A 21,335-nucleotide genomic window follows, 5' to 3' on the forward strand; every position below is an offset into this window, starting at 1 on the left:
CTTTTGCCTGTTCTTCATCCTTTCAGGCTCCCCGGGAAATGAAATTAATAACCGAGCCAGCAATCTAGAAAACATGTTAGAGAGTCTGTCTAAGTATGAGAAGTCAAGCCAGGTGGTTAAGGACCAGGATGCTGGAAAGAAGGTCATGGGAGCCCCTACTAAGAAAGGAAACGATGAGTCGGAGAGTGATTTTGAATCCGATCCCCCTTCTCCAAAGAGTAGTGAGGAAGAGGAGGAACAAGAGGATGAAGAAGTCTTGCAGGGCGAGATGGGAGACTTCATTGACGACAACGATACAGAGCCAGAAAACTTAGGCCAGCATCCCCTTCTCATGGATTCTGAGGAAGATGCAGAAGATGACGATAAGCACAGTTCTGATTCTGATTGTCACCGTTTTAGGCCCACAGAGGAAGTACCTTGCGGCAGATACAGACAAGGGCCTGGCGGTATGGAAAGCAGAGAAATGATTCTTCCCTGCCCTTCGTTGACTGAGTTCCCGGGTTCCAGTTTGAGCCCCAAACAAGAATTCGATGTCTTTGGAGCTGTTCCGTTCTTTGTTTTGCAGCCCCAGGAACCAAAGGATACCTCTTCCCAAGTTGCCCATCCGGAGCAAGACCAGGACGACTTCGATGTCTTCACCAAAGCTCCCTTCAGCAGAAGAATATCCCAGCAAGATGATTCGATCACAGGCTCGGAACCTCTGGCGTCTCCCGTTTCCCCCAAAAGCGTGGACGTTTTTGGCTGCATCCCATTCCAGCCCGTTTCCATCCAAAGGCACGGCGAAGCTAGAGAGGATCTGTTCGGGCTTGTCCCGTTTGAGGAGATAACTGGCAGCCACCAGCAACACAAAGCCAAACAGCAACAACGGAATCTGCAGAAACTCTCCTCCCGCCAGAGGCGCATGAAGCAGGAGGGATCCAAGAGCAACAGCAAGCGCCACCATGGAACTCCCACCAGCGCCAAGAAGACCTTGAAGCCCAGTTACCGGACGCCGGAGAGAGCCCGAAGGCACAAAAAAGCTGGCCGCCGAGACTCCCAAAGCAGCAACGAGTTTCTGACCATTTCCGATTCCAAGGAAAACATAAGCATTAGCCTGTCGGATAGCAAGGACAGAGTGAATCCCCTGCAGGGTGATGATAACCTCCTGGATCCCTTTGGAGCCAAGCCTTTCCATCCCGCCGAAGGGCTGCGTCTCCCGCAACACCAAGGATTGGGCGATAATCGTGGGGATCACAACACAGCTGTGCCTGGGAGACCTAGGCAGAGCTCCTTACTTGGCAGCATTCATTCCAGTGACGGCGTAAAATTAACAGATGATTTTGGAGCAGTTCCTTTCACCGAACTTGTGCCAAGCGTGAAGTGTCAACAGAGCCAGCAGCAACAGGCAGTAGAGTTAGATCCATTCGGGGCAGCTCCGTTTCCTTCCAAACCGTAGACTCTTTTTAAGGAACATCTGGATTTTTTTTTAAAAAAAAACACCTTGGATTTAATATGCCACTGTAATCCATTTACTTCGGTTGAGAAGCAAATGTTTTGTTGTTTTTAAACACGCTTATTTCTCTGCTGTGACGCGATGAGATTTTAACATCCGCAATGTTAAAGGTGCAGGATTGGAATGATACAATGGGGAGAAAGGTTTGAATAGAGGAAAATCTTTCCAAAAGTGAGATCGGAAGATAGCTATCACTGAGGATATTAGCTATGACTAGAACATTCAGAACTGTATCCCTTACAGAGTGCAATTACACTTGAATTGATGGAGAGATGATGGAAGGATCAGACCGGGTCGACGAATGAAATAGGAAATCAGTCAAAAAAATCAAGAAAATGTCTGAAAAAAAGCCAGGTTTATTGAGAATGGCTTCCTTGTACCTGTTCTAAAGGTTTTTAGAAAAACACTGTTCTTTTTCATCTCTGAAAATCAGAGCTTGCGGTCTTGATACTGGTTCCTAAACTTACATGAAGAAACCCAAATCTTTCTATCTCTGTCTGCCTGAATACTGTGCTTTTTCCACAGTAAGTGCCATTAATATAAAACAGGGATCGTTGTAATTCTTAGGATTTCAAGAACTTAGGATGTTGAAAGTGGGAATGGAACGAGAAAGCAGCAGCACTAACAGTTAGCTTCTTGCAGCACTTTGAAGATTGCCATTTCAAGAAGAGAGCGGGGTTTACTTGCATACCACAGAGAGAAGATGGGGAAAACAGCCAGAAAAGTGTAGCAAATTCAAACCTACAAAGAGTTTAAATCAGAGTTTTCACCCCATGTCTACTCGCTTTACTGGGGTTTTGTATTTCATATAAACTGTATGTACCCCACAAGGTTTTTAATCTTCTAAAATGGTTCTCACCTAATTTTTGAATGCTTTCTGTATTACATGATTGTACTTTTCTAAGACTTTATACAAAACACACCGATCAGTTTCCAACAAAAGGAGGTTTAGAATGGAAGGCTTAAAAATGATGCTCTTTTGAGTCTCTTACCATTATTACCGCATAGTAAAACCAGCAATGCCTTACAGCCAGGACCATGTCCTGATATAAATTTACCTCTGAGCCAATTGGTGCCCTTGAGATACAGATTGTAACATTTGGAGAAGTTCGGTGAGTAGACAGCACATTTTGGAATTTTCAGTCTGAGCAAAGGAATTCCTAATGTCTTCATTCGCTGTTGATCATTCTAGAGCAGTAGGGTTTGTTCAAAACAGTCACTTGATGTCCTGCAGTTTTTGTTCAGATTTGTGAAAATGGGTGTCTTTGAAGACATAGTAAAAAGTTTTGTCAAAAGGAATAGTCAGGTTCCAGAGAACACGGCAGTATCTTTGAAGTATATGTGTGTGTGTGTGTGTGTGTGTGTGTGAATCAGAAATGCTAAATGTCTAGCAGAAAGTGGCAAAGAGCAATCCATTCTTAAAAAGTGAAAAGCTTCAGTAACCATTTCTCTCCTTAAACAAATGAAGATTGACATCTCAGGATCCTTGCATAGACATTCACACATATATGAATTTGAACTGTAGAAGCTCCATGACCTTAACTATAGCTGTGTCTGGGTAGCATTTACATAATTTGAATATCATTTGCAAACATAATAAATGTGAATATAGTTAAGACCCTTTAACCGTGCTTCCAAGTTTTGAAAAAATATGTAGCGTTTTAATCATTCTTCGAAGATATAATTTCAAGTTCTTGCTAAATGTGCTTCTAGAAGTGAAGTCCATCTCTTTGCATGGTTTGAAACCCATATTGTCCCGTCCCCCCCCAATTAGATGTCTTATTACACTAAATATTGTGTAAAGACCAGTTAAAAATCAGCTGTGCATATGCCTCAGAAGGCCTGCTCCTTTATTTTTGTGCCAAAGCCTCAGGCATAATGTGTGTTGTAAAATAACTTTCTTTCCAAAGGCCACTTGGAATCACGGCCAGCAGACTTCCGAGTAAGGAGGGTTCTAAACTGTCCAAAATCAAGTCATTAAGGACCTGCTATTTAAATGTACTGTATTTGGCTTTCATTTAGTGGAAGGCTTTCTGGGTAGGAGATATGTTGGAGATATGTTGGAGTCCCAGAGTGAACAGAGAGCTGATTTTAATTATGGTCTCCATAGGATAACCTCATTTTATTTGAAAAGATACACGTGCTTCAGGTGGTATAAAAGAAATGCAACAGCTTGGATTCCTCACCCCAAAGTTGCCACCACTTGCTAAAATTAATGGGAGACAATAAGTAAATCGCAGCCAATCCACCTAATCAGTTTGGTAACTTTTTTTTTTTTGCTTCCAAATGTCTGCATGATTACACCTGACATCTGATTTTTTTTTTTATACCTCCATCCAAACCCTTTTCATCAGAAAATCCTGATGAAATCAGATTGCAGTGAGTTGTTTCCAGTAAGCAGTTAAGAAGATGATGATGTATGTGCCATGAGAAATGACGTTTAGAGTAATCGGGTCACTCTGTTTTCTGTCTTCAGGATCCTAAATAGTGGCTTCGATTTGCCAGGAGGATATCATCCTTTGTACCAGTTTTGGTTAGTTTTATTCTGTACATTTGTATGGGCATATGAACTTATGCTATATGGATATATGGATTCCTGTACTTAAGACCAAAAATGGCACCAATCTAGTGATGGGAAGAGCTGAGATAGCATAACTTCGTGTTTTGCATCTGTTTATATATGTCGCAGATAATTCTTCCCAAAACTGATTTATGCTAGAAAATGGTTACAGTTGTCTTGGCCATTGTCTCTGGTTGCTAGGACAGATTTTTTTCATTAGAAAACCTTGGGGCACACCTACATGGCTCCAGCTGTATAATTGGTCGATAGGGATGAACACATGATACGAAACATACATAGGATTGGGACTGAGGATAACCCTGTGTAATTCATGGCCATTCATTTGTTTCATCAACATTTATTTTGTTTTTGAATAGGATCTTTAATCTCCCAGCTTTCTGCCCCTTGTATCAATCAGACTTTTAAAAGAATTTGATTTCCTAGATCCATGATGGCGAACCCATGGCACGTGGGCCAGAGGTGGCACACAGAGCCTTCTCTGCAGGCACGCGAGCTGTTGCCCCAGCTCAGCTCTGCTGCGCATGCCCGCACGCCTCCTGCAGGCCAGCTGGTCTTTAGGTCTCTGCCATGCATGCATGCATGGGGGGGCGCATGTAGGGGACGCACATGCATGCACAGGGGGTGCATGTGTGGGGATGCACATACATGCGGGGCAGGGGACGGATTTGCGCACATTGCATTTGGGGGTTTATGCATGCACACGCGCATTTGCACGCACGCACACGCACTTTGGGCACTCGGTGCCGAAAAGGCTAGCCATCACTGTCCTAGATTATTGTAAATGAGGTTCATACACTGATTTGTGTGTGTGTGTGTGTCTTTGGTGGCTGAACTGAGTTTCCACAAAGTTGATTTCTCCTTATTCGTTTTGCCAAGTAAGTTTAATCATTCAATTATGTGCTTCACTGAAAAAGCTGTTTATTTTCTTTGGGTGGGGAGGTTGGGATAGCCTTGCTTGATGGATGGATGTATTTATCCATATATATGAAATTCACCCTGTTTCGGTCTTTCCTTCAATGGTAAGAAGCTTGAGAGATATTGATTCAGAACTGGAGATGGTGGTTCCGTTTCCATTTTCATGAAACATTTAGACCTTCTCATTACTATATAGGAAAATCTGAGCCTTCCTTTTACTAACCAGCTGTGTACTTCATCTAGGGGGCTAGGTAGCTTTCTTTGGACAGGATAATTTACTGGTAAAATTAAGGTACTGTTTGTATTTGATTTGAAAATATAATTTCTATCTGTGAGGTCGAAGATAGAAATTAAGGTGCTTCAGGGGAAATATCACTTACCCCCTTATGGACTGCATTTGTTACCTGAATGTGTTCAGAAGGTACAACTTTTGAGCTTTGTAATTGAGATTGAATCTCTTGCCACAAACCTTGTAGATTGAAATATCAATTTGGGGCTACTTCCCTGGCGTGTTCTACCCAGATACTCTTCAAAGCCGATCCTGCAACATTGAAATTCAGTAGCAAGCACCCTTGTGGTAGGGCTGCCCAGAAGTCCTCAGTTTTCTCCTAATGATAAGAGAGAGAGAAAAAAAACCTACTGTGAGAATAAAAGGAGATAGCTACTACTGTGAGAATAGCAATTAGAGTTTATTGAAATATTTTTTTACATGATAGTGTATTTTTATAGAGATGTATATAAAGCGTACATGCACACATATCCTGTAGTCTCTTGGGAATCTGTGATTTAAAAAATATAGTATTGCAGTCACAATCATTTTCACGGCATTGGAAAACGAAACGGAGCCAAAAGCTGCTAAAAGAATAATAAGAAAATGCAAAACCATTGTCTGTGTGATTATATTTTTGGGGCGCTTTGAAGAGAATATTGTTGCCTAGATTAGTTTCTGGGATAAGAACATCACTTAAGAATAAAACAATAATGTTACATTCTAATTGCTGGCAAACAGCGTTCAAGTGCACTTTTCAAAATTACACTTCCATATTTTCCTTTTTTTGTTAGACTTGAAATTTCTAAAGCGTTGTGCAGTGTGTATGTGTGCATGTATGTGTATGGGTAACCACTAATACAGACCTTTCTGTGCAAAAATGATGTACATAAAACAACTTCCAGTTGTTAATCAACCAGATACCATGTTTCTGTAACACCAACCACTGTGTGAATTCGCAATGGGACTGGGGTGTTACAAGTAAAAACTTGTCATTCCAGTACTGTATAAGATTTTTCCAATGTGTAAGATCTCATTGACATCTCCTTTAACTTAATCTTGTTCCATCCAATGCCAGCTGTTATAATAAAGTCTTATTGTACCATTTTTAAAGAAAGCATGTTTACTAAGATGTGTTAATAACAACCGAGCGAAATTTCAATGTTATCTAGCTATTTTAAGAGTGTTTTATGGGAAAAAAAAAACCCCAAACAATTGGATATGGTTTTTAAGTCACAGGTGGGCAGATTTGAAAAAATCAGGACCTATAACTCAACTTGCCCTTTTTTGAGCTCTTGAAGAATGTAGAATTCCGCCCCCCCCCCAAGTCCATTTGATGGTGGTTAAGAGGGGGCTTTTGTGAGGCTGGGGATAGATAACTGGAAGCTTTCCCTTACCTTGCTATGGCCAAATGTGAACAATTGTGGGAAATCACATCATGAAAATATATTTTTGTTACATTTTTGCTAGCAAATTTCCTAATTTACTAGAGTTATGAATCCATGGATACCCAATCCCCCCCCAAATTACATTTTGTAGAGCAGTAATTATTTTGGTAGTTCTGATTTTGGGCCAAATTGTCTCTGCATCTATAAGTGTTATACTACTTGTAATTGTTTTGTAATACTTGAAAAGTTTTATGCAGTTGGATCTTTGTATTTTCAGACTATGATTGGGGCAATATAGCAATATTCTACAAAAGAACTAAGCAGCTTCTTGATAATTGGTTAAACCAAGCTACATCCTAAGGACCACTGCCACAGTCCTTGGTTTCTGCCAAACTTTTACAGTGTAAATTAATCCATCACAAAGACTAAATTATTCTCATATTAAGCTATAAGATGGCATATGTCCTTGGGCTTAAGGAATTGGGTGAACCCAGCTACTCAATTTTTCATGGATTAGCATGATTTGGGAGGCAAAGCCATAACTTACAAAGACTCGGAACTTTCTGAGTGCAGTACAAGAGTATGGCTAGTTGTTTCAAACTAATGTGATCCATTTCTTACCTCACATTGCAGTACTTGTCTTAAAAAAATGTATAAAGAGGCACAAGGGATTGTAAAGCTGCTCATTTTGTCCTCTTGAGATTTGCTAGTACCTCACAAGAATACTCAAGATTTTCTTTAACGTGCTTTTGAGCATGTAAAGTAATGGCAGGACACTGGGAATCTCAAAGTTTACAGCCTTACCTTTTCCCATGCTGGGTTTTTCAGGCCTCCTTACCCAATTATTTGTTACTATGCAGCACAGCAGATCATACCTTTTGGCAAACCCTTTATTGAAGCACTATTTACACAACACCTACAGTGCAACCAAATAAAATTGCCTTTATACTTCAGTGCAAACAATTGTCACGACTTTCCTAGGCAGTTAAAAGTCTAAGATGAAGTAGAACAAAAGTGATGATGCCACGACATAAGTTGCCTGTAGTTAACTCTGAATGTACAGTTTTCTGTAATGGTTGTCCCAGGCTAGAGGAATACATCTGAAATAAAACTGTAGCTTTCATTTTAGTTTCAGGCAAAAAACAACATTAAAGCATTAAAAAAATGGAAGGCATAGGAAATGGAAAAAGATGTTGGAGTGGAATCCATTAGAATTAGTTGCATTCACAATAAACCATCTGGAGATTCCTCTATAGCACTGATGTCAAGCTTGCCGCATCATGTTGATGTCACATGATGTATCACAATGTTTTTTTTTGCCTTTGCGGAGCTTGGGTGGACGTGGCCTGCGCATGACACATCTGGCCTGTGGGCCACCAGTTTGACACCCTTGCTCTATAGCCATGCTTGCAGCTTCAATGGCAGATCTTGGCACATATCAACTTTGCTGATAGTCCTGGGGCAGTTGCAGACTTCAGAGGTGGAAATCTGGTATTGCCGTTCGTTTCATTTACCTTTCTGAAAGTATCCAAACAACGTTACAGCAGCATAAGGCCTTTGAAAAAGAAAAACAATATAGAGTGATTGAATGATCACTGGAATTTAGTTCATCTATGCAGAAAAAATGCCTCCATTTCAGATTTTACTTTAAATCATCCTTTCTCCACTGAAATTATCAAAATTGAAGCAAGGTGGAAGAAGCACGCATAGAGAAATCCTTCTTTTAGTAAGCTTTCCAAATTTAAAATTTTGCTTCTAGCAATGCACCTGAGGTAATAAGTCTCCCCTTTTTAATTTCAGTAAAGTAAAAGTAGCTGGAGATTCTTTAACTTAAATTACTTCTTAAATGAAAAAGAGGTATTTATTTGAAGAACCTGCTGCTACAAGTACATCTTGAAGGCTCTGGAAAGCCCTTTAACTATCTCTTAATATCTGCTTTTTCTGCATAAGAATTTCCACTTGGGATTTCATTTTTTAAAAAACAGAATCGAATAGTCTTGCTTCTCTACATTTTATAAAATGTAGTAACAAAATACGCCCTTATATGAACAAATTAAGCAACTGTTTTCAACAGTGTAAAATACACTAGGATCACTCTGCCTGAATAGCCAAATTTACCTTTAAGGAAGTTTATTTCCATCTTGGCATTAAATTGTAAGTTTTGTTCTCTATTGCACAAATACTCAGCTTGTTGTATTACCACATACAGAATATGATTGGAAGAGGTTATAGAGGGCATGACACACTATTATAACCACAATAAAGCCATCAATTCTACTGTTTTTCAGTATTACTGGCACCAGTGAAACTTAACAGTTTAAGTTATAAGGCAAAAATACACACGAAGCCTCCAATACCAGTTTTTAAAGGATAAGCCTGGAAACCAAAGGCAAACTTTGATCTCACAGAAGACAAAATGAATTTGTTTAGAGGATGTTTTACACTGGTTAACGGTGAACTCTTGATTATGCCTACTTGTTGAACAATTTATGCTTTGTAGTCTGTCCCATGTTTTTTATTATTATTTTGCTTTATAACAACCTGGGCACTTACCATTTCAGATCATCCCAAACCCACTGTAAATCCCTGGACTGCCTTCCAAGGACTATAATACTCCGTCCAACCTTAGCAACTTTTAAGACTTGTGTACTTCAGCTGTGAATTTGAAGTCTGCAGATCTTAAAAATTTGCCAAGTGTGGATACCCTGCTCTACAGATTTTCACTGGCAAGTCTCTTGTTTTCTGACCTGTCCGTTGCCTCTCTTTTCTACTCCCCCCCCCCCCGTCTCATCCCTGTTCAGCGATAAAGCCTTTTTGCAAAACATGCACCAAACAGTACCTCTGGAGAAACAGAACTGTAGTATGTGGGAAGACTTAATTTTACCCTCTCCAATTATAACCTTGAGGAAAAACTGCTAATAGTCGTCAGACTTAAAAAGAGGTTTCACTGGCAGCTTAAGTCCCAACAGCTGTAGGGTTGGGAGGTTCTACAGGGCATATCTTTCCCATTTGTGTCCTAAAAGTCTGAGGGTATGTGTATACAGGGCAAAATCTTACCCTGCTTCAGATAGAGAAAATACGATTTTCCCCATTATCTTAGTTTTAGAGACTCCGTATTCCGAAAGTTAACGTGCATTATGGCACAATTTTCAGAATGGGAAGAACTGCTGAAAAGAAATGAACGTTTCTCCAAACACTTAGCAGAAGCCACATTAAAACTAGAATTAGATGTTTTAAAAAAAAAAAAAACTCCCCAGGGCAAGATCAAACAATATCAGAAAATAATAGAGGGAAGTTACAGGCAAGGAAAGAAGTACTGTCCTTCTCCAAGGTATTTTAAAATAGATTTTTAGTAACTACTTTGTTGCACTTTAACGTTATTTTTGCATCCTTCCCCAATTCTATACCAGTGTTTGCAACCAACAGGCTGCAACTCAAATGCCTCTTACCTCCTTCATTCTTCTCTGCAAATCCCTTTTTGACACCAGGTTGTGGAGACGTGGCTCCTGGAATCTCAAAACCTGAAGTAGCCGTGCTTCCAGTCGGATATTATTATTTTTTTCCTGCATTGGCTAAATTTCTCTCTTTCTTCAAAATTTCCAGGGCAGCAGAAAGTGCTGTCAAGGCACAAGCAAGCACTTTGTGTTTGGCATTAGGCAGGTACTATCCTGCAGAATGGCTCAGAAGAATTCCATTTATCCTAGTAGTAGCAAGCAGGTCAAGTTTGTGGCGAGTGTTACTTGCAGCCATTTGTAGTCAAGTCTAAAATCTTTTGACCCTTGTCACATGTTGGACTCACTAACTACAAGCTCCCAAGATTAGAAACCGATTTATCTTAGTTTGAAGATAAAAGTCACCCACCAGTAATCTGTGGAGACTCTTTTATTAAAAGGAAAAGGAACTCCAATAAAAAAAATCTTATTTGAATTTTTTTTTCAAATGAAACGTCAGCACAACACAGAGCACATTAAAAAGGTATAGTTAACATGGATTTTCAAGTGAGATCCCAGCATGCACATGTCATGAGAACTTCACATGCATGCATTTTGGAGAACTTTTCTTGTTGATAGCATAAACAGTCTCCACATCGAAGTTTTATTATAGTTTATATATCAGTAGTTCAAAGAAAAGTCGTGTATATACAACAGAGTTATCTGCAGTTCTTTCAACCTCCTTAAGTGGACCAAGAGTTACTCAGCTGGTGGAGATCAATGATATCAGGAGTGCTTATTAACATATTATTCCTAAAAGAAAGAGGATTCAATGAGAACTGTGGCTGTTGCTCCTAAAATCAGCATGAAATGCAGACATGTCCAAACTTCGGTGCAAGGATAGAATTCTGAAAAATGATACAAAACTCATTTTAAATTATTGCAAGCAGAACTTCTACCAAGAGAGCTTTCCTAGTAGGGGGGAGGTTGCCATCTCAGGATTCACAAAATAAAAAAGATGGCCGTCCCTTAAACACAAAGGGATCTAATATTCCCCCCATTATCGTCGTCTCTGGTTAAAATAAAAACCTTATTTCCTCCTTATAAAGACAATATTTCAATACACCGCTGGCAACCTTTTCCTCTGCAGCATCCACCTGACTTCACAGCAATTGCAAACCAACAAGATTACGGCACAATTTATGGAATCAATTTCAAATGTTTGGCCGCTGGAAGAATGTGATGTTTGAAAAGTTGGCCTGGGAGGAATTACAAGAATGGAAGAATGCCGGTTCAATCCCACCCTTAAACCAAACAGCTCTTAAGTCACTTCACCGGCTGAGGTCGGACAGGTTGTGGGGAAAAGAAGTACAGGTAGCCCGTGCCTTACAACACCTGCTTGGCAACTGATTCATATTTATGACTGTGGTGTCCTGGAGTCACCTTTTGCAACCTTCCGACAAAGTCAGTGGGGAAGCCTTACATTCGCTTAACAACTATGTTGCTAACTTAACAAGTGCAGTCATTCGCTAAACAATTGTGGCAAAAAAGGTTGTAAAATGAGGCAAATCTCACTTAACAAGTGCCTCACTTAGCAACAGAAATTTTCCGCCCAATTGTAAGTCAAGGACTACCTGTATTCACTGCCTGGAGTTCCTGAAGAATAGACAGGATATAATCTAATGAATAAAAACTTTCAAAATGCCTGTAAGAGTAAAAGGTATCATAAAAGCTTTCCTTCTATATATATATATATATATATATATCCTGCCTTTTCTTCAAAGATTAAAGCCTTCTCCCCTGCTTTTATCCTCTCATCGTCCTGGGGTATAGGCTGGCCTAAAAGATAATGAATAGCATGAACCAGGGGAGTCCAACATTAAGACTTGTGGACTTCAACTTCAACTCCCAGAATTCCCCAGCCAGTCATGCTGGGAGTTGAACTCCACAAGTCTCAAAGTTGCCAAGGTTGAACACCCGTCTAGCTTAAACTCTCCTAGTGAACTCCGTGATCTTGTGGGGAGCTGAACCTGGATATCCCTGGTCCCACAACTACACTGGCTCTCCTAGTCACAATTTCACAGGGCCAGGAAAAAGAAAAATCAATCCGAAATTAAGGAGAGACATTACCAGTCGGCAATCATAATACTGACTTGGAATGATGCCCAGAACATCAAAGGACAAGAGGAGAAATGGGCTGACAATGGAAACAAGTAATTTGATAGATCTGGGGTTCATTGTGAAGGGAAATTCCAGGCTAGGAATTGAACAGCTGCTCTCCAAGAGATCAAATTCATTGCAATGGTGGGACTCTCCATCCCAGAACAGGCAAGAATAGGACTCCCTAGCCCCTGGTCCATGGACCAAACACCGGGTTGCAGAATGCCAGAAATCGGGCTGCTCAAACAAGCGAAGCCCCATCCGCGGGATGCAAGCAGCACACAAAACCACGCCCCTTGCAGTCCATGGAAAAACCTCTCCCACGGACCTGGTCCCTGGTGCCCAAAAATTTGGGGGCCGCTGGGCTATTAGTTCTTCAGTTCTCTGATACCGAGAGTGCCTTACTTTGACGCACTTGGGTGCATTACTCTAATCCAGGCAAGGCTTGCTGTGTCTATACTGCATGATGTACATTGTAGATTGGTGCCACCAATACAACATCACCACAGCAAAAATGTGCCAAAGTTGGTGGCTGGAGCCGAGGTAGTTTAACTGTCCTGTGGAAGAAGAGAAAAGAGAAAACCAATTTAATCAGAAGGGAGGAAAGGAACATGCGTTTTGTTCAACCAGATGAAGATGCATGTCAAGAGACAGCCATTCCAATATATTTTTTCTTTGGCTGAACTGGAAATGAAGGATCTTTCCAGCCCAGAAAGTCAAGAGAATATTGCATTTTGGAGGTCAGGAAAGGACCGTCTCATTTATGTCTGGTTCCTGAGCTTCCAGGTATGTCTGGATGGCTACTGTTAACTCTCAATTTGATATTAGGCAGAACCTCGGTGGCGCAGTGGTTAGAATGCAGTACTGTAGGCTACTTCTGCTGACTGCCGACTGCCTGCAGTTTGGCAATTCAATTCTCACTGGCTCAAGGTTGACTCAACCTTCCATCTTTCCAAGATGGGTAAAATGATGAGGACCCAGATTGTTGGTGGCCATATGGTGACTCTGTAAAACTGCTTAGAAAGGGGCGTAAAGCATGTGAAGCAGTATATAAGTCTAAGTACTATTGCTATTTAAAAAATCACGTGCAGCAATGTTATTACTATTTTTCAAGTTATGGAAATGTTAAGATGCATATCATGCTAAATATTTTCACAGCACTAACACTGATACTGCACTAGGCCTCTTGTTATTTGAAGACATATACCTTAAATACAATACTACATAATTTAGGTGCCCAACCAGGGAGTTTTCAATATTTCTTCGAATATTCACTCTAAAACAAGATCACAACAGCAGTCAAAACTACAATGTGCACCTTTTATCCGGCTAGAAAATGATCAGGAATATCTTTACCTGGAAAATACCTTTCTGGGACTTTAGAAATATAGAAGAGAAACGCTATGATGGCTATTAAGTACATCACAATAACTCGGGGAGCGAATTCCTGAGAAAGGAAAATAAAAAAATGAACTGTAATCACTGAAAGCATCCAAGTTTCAGATCCCTTGACATGCGAGAAAGAATATAGTAATCATTTTCAACAGATTTCAAGTACTATTAAAAAAATGGATGACTTGCAAAATCTACCCAGTTCATTTTCTCATGTTTTATGCTTTTCATTCAAAATGAAGGATTATATGCAGTGTACTTACAGTGTGGATTACTGAACTTTTCCTAAACAAAAACATTTGCAAAGGAAAAAAAGCATCTGATTTTTCAGTAAGTGGCTATTGCTTTGCAGTAGCACCCTGGCAACAACAAATGTATTCACTCACTACTTTGTTAAGTGAATATTCCCATGTTTCTTCAGATACCCTAATTTCAATACAACGCAAAAAAAAAAAGTGAGGCTGTAAAAAAGGAAAGCAAGTTTAAATACTGAACGTCCTCACACTTGGAAGCTTTAACTGGTAATAAAAGAAAGTGGGTATAATAAAAATGACCAGCTCAACTGATAAATGGCATCAGTGCAATTATGAAAACAAATAAATGTTCTCCCAGATTGTTTTTTAAAAAATAATTTTAATAGTTTGTATTTTTTATGGTTTGATGACTTTAGCAGATATATTTTTTGGGGGGGGAATAGCATTTTTAACTTTGTAAGCTGCCCAGAACCACATGAAATGTACAACTATAAAATAAGCAAACAAATAAAATGCAGTTTCTTGGCAGCATGTTGAAAGTATCTTCCCTTTGGGATTTTCCAAGATTTTTTCCTCACAATTTCCTAATTTAGCCAAATCCCAAATTCATTTAATCCTCCAGGGAAAGACTGAAGGCAAACGAGGTCCAGGCAGAAAAGAGGAACACCAGGGCTTCAAAATCTAAGGGACTGGTTTGGACAAAACTCAGCAGCACTTTTTCGTGTGGCTGTTGATAAAAATAGGGTCGCCAATGTCCAGTGATGGATATGGGAGAAGGAGGAAGAGGAAGAGGAAGAAGCCACCTAATCCCAAATGGTTGTGCATCCAAGTACTAACTGAGGTCAACCTGTATAGTCTCCCAAGATTAACCAAAGCTGGCTAAGCACTAAGCACGGCCCTAAACCAATAATAATGGGAAACAGGCCTCCATAAGGTTCATACAACCATCTTTCAAGCAAATGTATCGGAACAGGTAACTATTCTAGATTTACCTGTACAATAGATGCCGTGATACCACCGTTAAGCCAAATCCAGTGGATGGTGGGAATAATCCCGTAGCCTGACACAGAGCAGAAGATGGCCGAGCGCAGTCGATGCCATTGCTGAGTGAGGTAATTGGGGTGAATCTGAGCGAAGAATACTGCCAAAATCATAGCAAGCACCGTGATCAAGTATACTTGACGCCAGTACTAGAATGGGGGGAGGAAAAAGGGAGATCTATGTAAAGAAACCTAGGTACTTGCGCGGGAATTTCAGCCAATGCGGGAATGTCTGTTTAAGCTGCTTTTCCAAAACATAGGGAACAACTATATAAATGAAGGTGGTACTATTTGCATTTCCAAATACTGACAGAACAATTTTAACAGAATATCGGAATAACAAGGTTGGAAGGGACCTTGTAGTCCAACCACCCGCCCAAGCAGGAGACCCTATACCATGTCTGACAAATGGCAGTCCAATCTCTTCTTGAAGGTCTCAAGTGGTAAAGCTCCCACAACTTCCGAAGGCAACTTCTGTTCCATTGGTTGGTTGCTCTCACTGCCAGAAAATTTATCATTTCCAGGTTGCTTCTCTCCTTGATCAGTTCCCATCCATTATTCCTTGTCTGGCCTTCGGGTGCCTTGGAAAATAGCTTGACCCCTTCCTCTCTGTGGCAGCCCCTCAAGTGTTGGAAGACTGCTATCATGTCTCCCCTAGTCCTTCTCTTCCCTAGACTAGCCAGGCCCAGTTCCTGCAACCGTTCTTATGTTTTAGCCTCCAGTCCCCTAATCATCTTGGTTGCTCTTCTCTGCAATTTTAACAGATTGTATTCCAGATTTGATCATTCAGCAGTGAGCTAGTCCATTTCAGATGCTGCTGTTTGTTGAAATAGCTTTCTCAAAATCTGCACTAGCTGTACACATTCCCGTCCCTGCTGCTAAGAAAGACTTTCATATTTTGTTTATCTGAAAAGATGGAGTTGAGGGTCACATGGATATAATTATACTACAGGTTGGAATTCTGAATAAATGAACAATTAGATGTACTTAATTATTTGAGAGACTTAATTATTTGGGAGAAGACAACCCTAGCAGAATTTAAGGTATACAACAGCTAGCATTGTGCCCAACTTACATTACTACAGTAAAATGCATAAAACACTCCTGACACGTAACAGCCTAGGATCCCAATCGAAATTCCTGCATAATCCAATGCCATCCATCTTCGACTGGTCTTTTCTGAGCGATGACAGCAGAAGAGGTGATATCCTACTGAGCAAAGCATACAGACCTACAAAAACATTGAAACAAATTCACATTAATTTTATACAATTGATTTGGGTTTTTTTTTTTTTAGGTTTTAGCATGCAGCAGTCTAAGGAGCTTGTGTGTTTCTAGTTGAAACTAAAAAATAAGCATGGCAGAAATATCTGGCTTTACTCTACTCAACCTGCTTACAATAGGAAGAGTGATGGAAACACTTTTATTTATTACACTACTACCTTCCAATATAAGGGGATCTAGAGGAAAGCTAACAATAATAATTAGCAACAACTATAGGAAAATACTAATGGACTAAGCAGGAAAATTGAAAACAAGTCAAATTAGGATTTATGCGATTCCCCTAAAATTCTATTACTATGTACTAATTCTACAGGCTAGTAAAATTCCTAATGAAATAGAAATGCACTGAGACTAGGAAGGGAGACCATCAATTGGAGATGCTACCTTGATTTCAGAATAAGATGATAACATTGTTCCATGAAATCTACAATTAAAGGACCGTAAATTATCACAATGTTTTGATTAAAATAAATGAGGCAAAGGCCTCACCTCGGAAGAGAATGCAAGCTCTATTCTGTATCAGTCCTTCTGATATACCCATTCCTTGCAAAGTTTGGTAGCCATAGGCAAAAGAACTTACCTGAAAGCAAAAAAGACAAATAGAACAAATAACAAAATCTTCTCTGGAAGCTTTCGCAGAAGGCAACACAGAAGTCATATCGTATATGCCCAAAGTGAAGAAGAGAAAGAAGCCCAGCAAATGACTCCAGATATTGATTGTCTCATTGGACAAAACGAACAGACTGGGGGGGGAAAAAAAGATAAAAAACAATAATGTCTGACTAGTTTTAAATAATTTTGACTAATAGCAGCATAGGTATGTGGTTCAACTCTGCTAGTCAGTAATACTGGTATTACGTCGGTGAGTGAGTAAGTGAGTGAGTCTGTCCGTCTGTCTGTCTATCCTGAAAGGGGCACTTTATGCTGAACCTGAATCAGCATATATTCTCTATATTTCCTCAGGAAAAATACAAAATTGAAATAAATTGATCACATAATATTTCCGTTCTGTATTCAGATTTTTTTCGCATTTGCAATATTTATATTGCCATCGTATGTGCATGAAAATGGTTGCTGTGACAAACCATAACTTTGTTTTCTGTTAATATTTTTGCTTTGGACAATAGCAATGCCTCGATCTAATCAGGGATTCCAGCCCTAAAGTAATGGACCGCATGCAAATTAGTCTCACTGCTCATAGATTATTAGGAGAGCCATTTACTTCTGCTGTTGTATGGATACACTTAGGCCTGAGAAACTGCACGGTGGAGTTTGTCTGTTTAGATTCCGGAAAAAGGGACTGACAAGAAGAAATTTGTGCCTCAAAGTTTCAAAGGATAACCAGCAAGACAGAATTAAGTAGTGTTTCACACAGAGAAAAGAACATTTAAATTAAGTCAATGCACCTTGCTTCATTAGTCGCTTTGGTTATAATTTGCAGAAAGCAGGACAGAAATATAAATAAACCAAGCAGTTTCAAAATAAAAACATTTCATTGTTTCATATAGGCACTGCTTCAATCCAGGCTAGTTGATTAATTTCACTTTGAACCATTTCGATCAACTCCAAACCTTTTTAAACACAGCCTAGAAGGTAGGTATGCTCTGTAGCCATCAGTGATGTAAGGATTATCCTTAAGGAACACAGGAATCTGTTCATAGGTGTATAAACGAATCCCTCGAGGAACGAGAACAGGCCAATACTGATAACTTCCCAGCTCAATGTAATGAGCGCTCTTCAAGAGCTTCTGGTGCATTTTAGTAGTGTTTCAAGTCATCAACCAAGGCAAGAGTAAACATGCAGCAATACACAAGGCTTTTGACTTCTGTTATAAGTTATCTGAAAAATACGAAGACAACATATTCAGAGGTTTAAGGTCTAAAATAGGACAGATATGGAACATCCAAGTTTTCCTCCCGTTCACTTGTCACAAAACAATTTGCATTTTTCTATATAGGAAAAACACAACTCACATTCTGAAAATGCAACAGCACCATCAAAAAAAGTATTTTAGCAACAGCAGACACTTTTAAGACTAATGATTAACAATACAGAGCAAGAAGTAGCTGGACTGCTAAAGACAGACCTGTTTAATATTCTTTCCTCTTAAAAAAAAGCTTTGTCAGCAGTATTTTGACTAAAGAAACAGGCCTAAAGGCAGCCCTCCCAGAAACCTCTCCCTGTTATTACAACAGTCTTAAAAGTTGTGCTCTGCATACAAGGAATACAGGTAGCCCTCGACTAACAACCAACCATTTAGCGACCATTCAAAGTTACAACAGCACCGAAAAAAGCGACTTATGACAGATTCTCTGTGGTCACATGATCAAACTTCAGACCCTTGGAATTTGTGACGGTTGCAGTGTCCCTGGGTCATGGGATCATCTTTTGCAACCTTCTGACAAGCAAAGTCAATGGGAAAGACAGATTCACTTAACAATTATTACTAACTTTATAATTGTGATGATTCATATGTAACCACTGCGGCAAATTCATAAAATGGGGCAAAACTCAACAGTTGCTTAGCAACAGAAATTTTGGAGTTAATTGTGTCATAAGCTGAGGACTACCTGTATACAGAGGGAGAGACAGAGATGGGTAGTTTCTAAATCTGATTAACATCTAATTACCAATAAACCCTAAGTTTCTTCTTTTCCCTAGTTCCCATCTAGGCTGGTTTTCTCCACGATTCTTTCATGTTTCTTGCCATGTTGTTTTATACTCTATAAACTTTTTTTCCAGTAATTTAAATCAGGAATATTATGATCAAGTCCCGTAAAATATTAGCCAGCTCATTTTCTAAAACCTTCCAAAAATCCTTTTTGATATTTTTAATTAAAGTCCTGTGTAAAAACCTCCAGCTGCCTCTCTGAAACCTTCTGGAAGTTGGGTGGTATATACATTTAATTGTTAAAATGTATATATTATCTAAATGAATAAAATTAATTATTATTAAAAAGGTTTACATTTAAATATCATGATTTATATGTGTATACCTCCAAGGCAACTTCAAACAGTGGGAGAGAGGCAGCCAGAGGTTTTCACACAGAAGAACCTTGTTATTATTATTGGTCTGTTGCACAGTCAGCCAGATGTTCAGACCAGATATGGCATTTTTGCCTGCCTATCGAGCCCTTCCCAAAGACCTGGGATGGGCAGATGTGACTCACTATACGTATTATCTTGGCTTGCTTTTGCCACAACAGCCCTATTTCTATTTGCAGCTCTTTGCATTTTGTTCGCTTCTCCAGCTCTTTCTTCTACAAGTAGTCCTCAACTTACAACAGTTCATTTAGTGACTGTTCAAAGTTGCAGAGGCACTGAAAAACATGAGTTTTTTGCAGTTATGACCTTTACAGCATCCCCATGATTCATGTGATCAAAATTCAAATGCTTGGCAACTGACTCCTATTTATGACCATTGCTGTGACCCAAGATTTAGTGATCCTTTTTTGCGACAAGCAAAGTCAATGGGGGAAGCCAAATTGGGGTTACTAACTTATATTAACTTACTTACACAACTGCAGTGATTCACTTAACAACTGTAGCAAGAAAGGCCGTAAAGGGGGACAAAACAAATGTCTTACTGAACAACAGAAATTGGGAGCTCAATTGTGGTCGTAAGTCGAGGACTACCTGTGTCCTGCTCTCTCTCTCTTTCCAGGTGCTGCCACATCCAGCATCCAGCATTTTCTTTTCATCTTACTTATCTGCAGTTGTTAAGCCTGGGCTATTATGTGGCAGGTGTCTGTCTGTCTGTAGCCTGAAGTCCCAGAGCACTTTAGCTTATGAAATGCACCTCTGTATGGTTTGCCAATTGCACACGGGCAGCTAGGAAAGCGCTCCAGAGGGTTAACGTTATTGCCCAGAGGATCACTGGCTGTCCTCTCCCCTCTTTGGAAGAGCTTTAGAGCTCCTGCTGCCTTAAGAAAGCTCAAAACATTCTCAAAGATCCATCTCATCCTGGGCACCCCCTTTTTTTTTTTAACTATTACCACCTGGCAGACGGAACAGGATAATAAAAACAAGCACAAGCAGGCTGAAAAACAGCTCCTATCCCAGGGCAGTAGCTCTATTTTCTACTGCATAGTGCAATCTTAAATTAATATCAGGGTTTTTTTTAATTCAATCACATAGAATGTGAAGGATGTATGTTTTTATTTTATTTTTATAGTTTTCTTATGTAAGATGGCATTTAACTTCGTTGCACGAGGTGCAATGACAATAAAGTACTACTACTGTTGGGTGAAAACTGCCGCCCTCCCGCCCTCCCTGGGAAGGACCCAGAAGCCAAACCAGGCTAGGATGACCCGCGCCCAGAGAAAGCGAGCCCAGGGGCCACGGCCTCAGCTCCCTCGGCCGGCCCTTCAGGGCACCAATAGGCTGAGAGCCCCGACCCCGCAAGCGGCGGTCTTCGATCTCGCTCACCCCGGTCGCCGCTGCTGCTGCCACCGGAGCAGCTGAAGCCTCCTCAGCCCTTCAAGCATCCTGGCGGCCGAAGAGGCTCCCTTCCTTCTTTCTCCTCCTCCTCCTCCTCTTCCTCGCTCAGAAAACAGCCACCTCCGCCTCCAATGGTCCTAAGCGGCCATCGCTTAGCTCCCTCACGCCGCCGGTTGCCTAGGCCCGCTCGGATGATGCTGGAGAGCCTCGCGACGGTCGCGCAGGATTGACGTCACGGCGAGAAGCCGACACTGCGCACCAATAGGAAATCGCGACTCTTCCCCCTCCCCACATCCCTTCCTCGCCCACGGGGCACGTGCAGGGGGCGTGGCCGAAGGGCACGACATAAACAGAATGAAGCGCGCGGAAGGGGCGGGGGGGGGGGGGGGGAGGAGCCGGGGCAGAGAGAGGGGGTTGGTTTTGCTGTGGACCGATTTTAAATGATTTTATTTTTTTTAAAAAAATATTGAAATTGAATTGAAGAGGAATGGAAGAAATTAAGTCTATCAAGTTGGGATGTTTACGCCTGGCTGTGTAGGGGGATGAATGGGATGCGGGGACTTCGATTCAGACATTCACTGGTTGTTGTTGTTTTTGGTTAAACAGTTTTTCTTCGTTTATATAATATAGCATACAAAGTCTGTGGAAATTCTCAGTCTTCCAGGTCATGGCTGTGCCAAAGGTGCTTTT

General features: G+C 40.5%; 2 protein-coding genes across 6 annotated transcripts in view; one reads left to right on the top strand and one right to left on the bottom strand.

Moving 5' to 3' along the window:
• Positions 1-6,373, top strand: part of BMP2K (BMP2 inducible kinase) — a 57,544-nt gene extending 51,171 nt beyond the window's left edge. For 2 of the 3 annotated variants that reach the window (XM_087935774.1, XM_087935775.1), the window contains exon 15: positions 27-6,373. In XM_087935774.1, coding sequence (XP_087791900.1) covers positions 27-1,435 — 1,409 coding nt within the window. In that variant the 3' untranslated portion in view covers positions 1,436-6,373. The remainder of the gene's footprint in view (positions 1-26) is intronic. The other variant, XM_026718927.2, reaches the window with a different exon arrangement.
• Positions 6,374-7,516: 1,143 nt separating this feature from the next.
• PAQR3 (progestin and adipoQ receptor family member 3) lies at positions 7,517-20,863 on the bottom strand. 3 transcript variants are annotated; one of them, XR_015744040.1, is made up of 9 exons: positions 20,634-20,863; positions 17,777-18,044; positions 16,786-16,948; positions 15,997-16,152; positions 14,874-15,071; positions 13,592-13,682; positions 12,641-12,792; positions 10,094-10,888; positions 7,517-8,199 (listed from the first exon to the last, which is right to left on the bottom strand). XR_015744040.1 is itself a non-coding variant. In XM_087935776.1 (7 exons), the coding sequence occupies exons 2-7, from the start codon at positions 17,959-17,961 to the stop codon at positions 12,665-12,667; spliced, it is 921 nt and encodes a 306-aa protein (XP_087791902.1). In that variant the 5' UTR covers positions 17,962-18,044; positions 20,634-20,863; the 3' UTR covers positions 10,512-12,664. The 3 variants fall into 3 exon arrangements, 1 of the variants encoding a protein (XP_087791902.1); XR_015744039.1 differs by having other exon boundaries at positions 10,094-10,983; XM_087935776.1 differs by lacking the exon at positions 7,517-8,199 and having other exon boundaries at positions 10,512-12,792.
• Positions 20,864-21,335: the final 472 nt, after the last annotated feature.

This window comes from Pseudonaja textilis, chromosome 6, assembly GCF_049901715.1.
Source record: "Pseudonaja textilis isolate UNSWEBS1 chromosome 6, rPseTex1.2, whole genome shotgun sequence".
In the NCBI taxonomy this organism is placed as follows: Eukaryota; Metazoa; Chordata; class Lepidosauria; order Squamata; family Elapidae; genus Pseudonaja; species Pseudonaja textilis.

Bases quoted from the DNA above. Each gene is read 5' to 3' on its own strand.
- PAQR3 (XM_087935776.1), bottom strand. From the start codon at position 17,961: ATGCACCAGAAGCTCTTGAAGAGCGCTCATTACATTGAGCTGGGAAGT. The intron at 15,072-15,996 runs GTAAGTTGGGCA...CCCCCATTCTAG, and splicing joins ATGCATTTTACTGTAGTAAT to TACTGGCGTCAAGTATACTT. The intron at 12,793-13,591 runs GTAAAGATATTC...CTTCTTCCACAG, and splicing joins CCCAGAAAGGTATTTTCCAG to GACAGTTAAACTACCTCGGC.